Source organism: Aythya marila (assembly GCF_965140915.1).
Source record: "Aythya marila genome assembly, chromosome: 1".
Taxonomy (NCBI): Eukaryota; Metazoa; Chordata; class Aves; order Anseriformes; family Anatidae; genus Aythya; species Aythya marila.
The window spans coordinates 30067960-30072777 of record NC_139042.1 but is presented as its reverse complement, the minus strand read 5'-3'; the positions used below and the strand labels follow the sequence as shown (position 1 = coordinate 30072777).

At 44.3% G+C, this 4818-nt stretch overlaps 1 protein-coding gene across 1 annotated transcript; it reads left to right on the top strand.

Moving 5' to 3' along the window:
• Window positions 1-1768: 1768 nt before the first annotated feature.
• Window positions 1769-4437, top strand: CBY2 (chibby family member 2; the record flags this gene model as incomplete). Its single annotated transcript, XM_082751923.1, has 2 exons — window positions 1769-1874; window positions 3327-4437. The coding sequence occupies exon 2, from the start codon at window positions 3460-3462 to the stop codon at window positions 4435-4437; it is 978 nt and encodes a 325-aa protein (XP_082608049.1). The 5' UTR covers window positions 1769-1874; window positions 3327-3459.
• Between the last annotated feature and the right edge of the window lie 381 nt (window positions 4438-4818).

The window sequence follows — 4818 nt, the reverse complement described above, 5'->3', positions numbered from 1 at the left end:
CCCTCTGGATCATTTCCAGAACTGGGTAAGCTCTGAGAAGAAGCCTGGCATAGGGTGTGCAGTAGAGAAGAGGAATATGCCTTCGTTTCCAATTAATTCTGGGTTCTTTGTATTATGAAACAGCTTCACCTGGAGGAATCGAATAGTCTGGAGCTGTGGACAAAGCGCTCAGCTGGGAAGTTGGTTCAAACCCTTCCTGCAGAGTAGGGGTTACTCATCTCTTGGCAGGGAGGGGAACACACTCAGCATTATTTCTGCCCTTGTAGTCTGGTGAATGACATCTATGTCCTTTGGAGAGTCCAGCTCAGAAATCAGTGTAGCTGCTATGAAAAATTCTTTTATATCAGAATTGCAGCTTTTGCAATTTTGATATATTTCTCTGCAAATGTGGGTGTACATCTGATGATATTCACTAATTTTAATCTGAATTTATTAGAATTTGAAACCATGGTTTTCAGTAAAGAAATAACATGCCAGGAGTACTTTGTCCAACTTTCAGGAAAACAAGAAAAGGTGAAGGTACGCTGCTAATTTAGCTCTCAATACCTCTGGATTAAGCAGGCTTTACCTGCTAACCAGTCTTATGCTGCGCTTGTCTCTGCTAAACCAGTTCCCAACCAGCTCTTGGACCTTAAAACTTTTCATCCAAGGTCTGCTTCAGTGGTCCAAAGCCTCAGGCCCTCAAAAGTTCACCCACCCCTCCTGGGAGCTGCTGCACCTGGAGAACATCCTGAAATTACCATCTGATAGAAGGCCAAGCATGAGTACCCCAGGATGTCTTTTCCTTTCTCTGTAGGGGATATTTTCCTGCTTTCCTTTGCAGGATCCTGGAACTGGAACAAAGGAGGATGCAGCTCCCTGGGGAGTTGCCATAGTAACCCCTGATGGTTTTTTGTTGTCTCAGATGAAGTAGAAACAAGGAAGAAATTACAGAGAAGAACTTTATACCTGAGTTTATTACCTTTGCCTAACACCGAAGCTGAACTATACCTTCAACTTCCTAAAGCAGTAACAGTCACCTTGGGGGTGATATCAAGATGGTTATTTTCACTGGAAATGAAATTAATTGCTGTACTTATTATTCAGGAACCCTGATTAAAAATAATAATAATAATAAAACACATCTTAAAGAATGTAGCAAATAAGAAAGAGAATAAGAATATTAGGAACATAAAGATATAGAAGTGGGAATAGCTGATATAGAAGTGGGAAAAGCTGCTTCAAATAATACCTAAACTTGCAATGCATGGATGCCTTGCATATTCTGTTTTTTTCATAATAGGGTTCAGTGAGAGTCTGTCCCTTAACCTATAGACAAACTCCAAAGCTACATTGTCCTTGGAAAATAATGTCTGCTGTCATAGAGCATAGGAGGAAGTGGTTTTTGACTGTATCAGCATCAGCTCAGCAAGTGACTTAATTTGAAGGTTCAGAGTAAAAACAAAATCTGTTTTAGAAGGGTGTGACGGAGACAGAAATCGTCTAAACTGCTCTCAAGTTATGAGCATCAAAGGCAGAGGGAAGCCTTTGGGTTCAAGAAAGGGCATGAGAGCTGAGCTACCAGAAAGGTCATTTCCATGAGAAATGACCCAAAAGCACAACACTGGGAAAAATCAAAGGCGACCCTTGGGAAAAGCTCGATGTCTGGAGGGAGGGTGCGAGGGAGCGGCCGGCCCCAGCTGGGGTGGGGGCTGGATTTAGGGCGCGGTGCTCGCATCACAGTCAGTTCCCTTTGTCCCCCTGTCACCACAGTGTCCCCAGGATGCCCCAGCTGGCCGCCTGCTTGTCCCAGAGCAGGACTTCAGGCTGAAAAACCAAGCGGGGACCAGGCTGCCTGGCAGCGGAGAGGGAAGGTCATCTCCTCCAACCAGCAGGTGAGCACGTGCAGGTACGTGGTGGAGTGCTGCCAAAATGCCCTCTTCTGCTCGATTCCATGTGTCTTCCCCCAGCCCTGCCTGCCCATCCCACCTCCCTGTCCTTTTGTAGGAGTTTTTAATTTGGGAATATGGTGAGGGAGGTGGGAGAACTTGAAACGCTCCCCTCCCGCCATGGAAGCCTGGCTTGACATCTCCCCTGCAGTGCAAAAAAAGAGCAGACAGAGATGCTGTCAAGTTCAGTTGTCCCCAGGATAATGTCCTTTGATGATGTATATATTATACTCTCTCTGTTTATCCTGAAAACATGCCATGTAAACACATTAAATATAAGTGGCTTTAGCAAATCTTGCTTCCTCCCCCATGAAACTCGGTGACAGGTAGGGCTTGGCTTATGATACTGGTTATTTTCCTCCTCTCATCTGGATGTTCAGGGATTAGACCCACCTGTGGCTGATTTAGCTCTCCATCCTGGGGCTGACAATGGAAATTCCAAGAATACCAACAATTTGGTTTTAAAAAATATTTTATCCTTGTTTCGTATGACAAACAGTTCAACCTTGTTTTGTATGACTTCATTGTGAAAATCAAACTGATGTAATTTTTGTAAGTACTGCAGAAAATAAGACCTTTTTGGCACAAAACGTTCCTGTTTAATTCATGCCAGGAGACTGAAATCCTTCATTTGCTCAGGCTCACTTACGACCAGAAGGTGATTTAAGCAGCAACACTTTGAGCAGAAGGAAGGAAGTGTGCTGAGCAGATGAGCCTAAGGTTTCTGGGACTGGTATATGAAGCACTGGTGGTACGACCCTGCAGTTTGGATTTTAAAGAGAGGGCTTTCTGGTGACATGAAAAAGAGGCAGAAGGCCTGTAGGAAGAAGATGAGCAATCACTGTTGCAGGTCTAGAGAGCAAGAAAAATAATAGGGCTATCAGAGGATATCGAGAACAGAGTTACTGGGGAGAAAGGAGAAGAGAGATGGAGAATTATCTATGGGTTGTGACAGTTTTTAGAAAACGATGATGGGAACTTGTCAGAAAAAAACATGTGGAGAGCAATAAAGGCCTCCTGGTCCTGATGGCCTGGTGCTGTGGTTTGGATTTTAATTATTTGTGCATTTTGTATCATTCAGTCCTCCCCCTGTTTGTTCTTTTTTTGTAGATTTTAAGAGTAAAGAGCACAACTGCCACCATGATTGTGTGACATCCTGTTAACAAAGGCTACTGAGCACCAATGAGAAAAAGATGCTCTTAGGGCCAGTTTCAAAGTTCGTTTTTTTTTTCACTGAGACAACATTTCTGGTGTATTCTTTACTTTCCAGTGTCAAAAGCCAACACAGCCAGCTGTGGGAACAGAGTTGTTTGTTTGTTCCTGTCATGTAATGTAATTTAATTCTGACACCAAATTGTGACATGTAAATCTGTGCATTTATGTTCCCTGTTCTTTCAGTCCCAATCAAGCTCTGCCAGCTTCTGTGTCATCTCCAGCTTCTGTCATCTGCTCCTCGCTAGATCAGTGGCCTCTTGCAGAAGTCCTGGAAGAAACCTTTCCACAGTCTGCCTCAGCTTACTAGAGGAAGGCCATGTCTGCTTTCGACCTGACAGACCAGAGCATGCAGTGTACAAGGCCCGAGACCGATTATGCCATCCCGAGGATGAAGCTGAGGGATGAGACGTTTGTCTTTATGGATGGTAAGTGGGTGAACGAGATGTACTGCCAGCCACCTTTTGCTCCCCATCGGAAACTCTTTGGCAAGAAGGCACAGAATGAGTGGAGCATCTGGGAGGAGAACAGAGCACTCTGGGAGGAAAACCAAGTCCTCCGGATTGAGAACAGGATGCTCTGGGAAGAGAACCAGGCTCTGCAATGTCTCCAGTCCCAGAACAAAACTGTCCAGGTTATTTACAATGATGCCATCCAGCAAAGCCTCCAGAAGGAGAAGCTCTTCCCATTCTTCCAGGAGAGGAACTTAGGCTTCCAGGTTAGCCCGAGCAACAAAGCTCTCCAGTTGGTCAGGGAAAAGAACAGAGTCTTAGAGGTTTTCCCGCAGGAGAATAAAACTCTTCCCAGCATCTGGAAAGACCAAAAAGTCATGGTGGTCCATGAAGAGAGCAAAGATGCCAGCTCAGCTCAGAAAGACGCTGAAGCTTCCACAGGTGTAGAAGAAGGCAACCTTGGCCTGGCATCTCAGCAGGAACAGAAAGCTAAAGCAGAGAGCATCACTCCACCCCAGAGCGAGAGCAAGGCTGCCCTGAGCACGCAGGATGATCATGAGATCCTCCAGGCTCTCCACAACCTATACCAGATCCTCCAGGTCTTCCTGAGAGAGAACCGCCTCCCTGGGGACAGAGAGAGACCTCATCCTCCCCACGACGAGGGGAGATTCTACCAGGAAGAGTACAAGAAATTGAAGCTCCAGCTGAATGCTGTGAAAAACACCGTGTCAGACATTACGGCTCAAATGGAAATGCTGGAAAAAGAGCTCATTGCCTTCACTTTTCCAATGTACGAAGAAGCAGGACAGAAGCTGGCAAATAAGTGTCATCTTGGAGACATCTGAAACTTGGTGACAAACCTGCTGGTTCGGTTTCCTGGAAAGGATCTCTCCTCGTTTCAGGGAACTTAATAAAATCTCAGTAGAGCCTGAAAGAAAAAGAAAAAAAAAAAAGAAAAAAAAAGAAAAAAAAAAAAAAAAAAGAAAGTCTGGGGAACATTGTGTTATTTTTTTATTCTGAAACTTATATTTAGGTATATTTCACCTTCTGGTAACATGGTGTGGGTGACTTATGAATTTGCCTAGTGTCAGGAAAACATGTTTTTCAGCATTTTTTTTTCAAAGTTTTTGATAATAAGGCCTACAAAGTCAAAACATAATTCATGCTTTTAACACTTCATGTGAAGTACCTTAGGTTAGCCATACTTTTCAGAAGGGTGAGCTCTT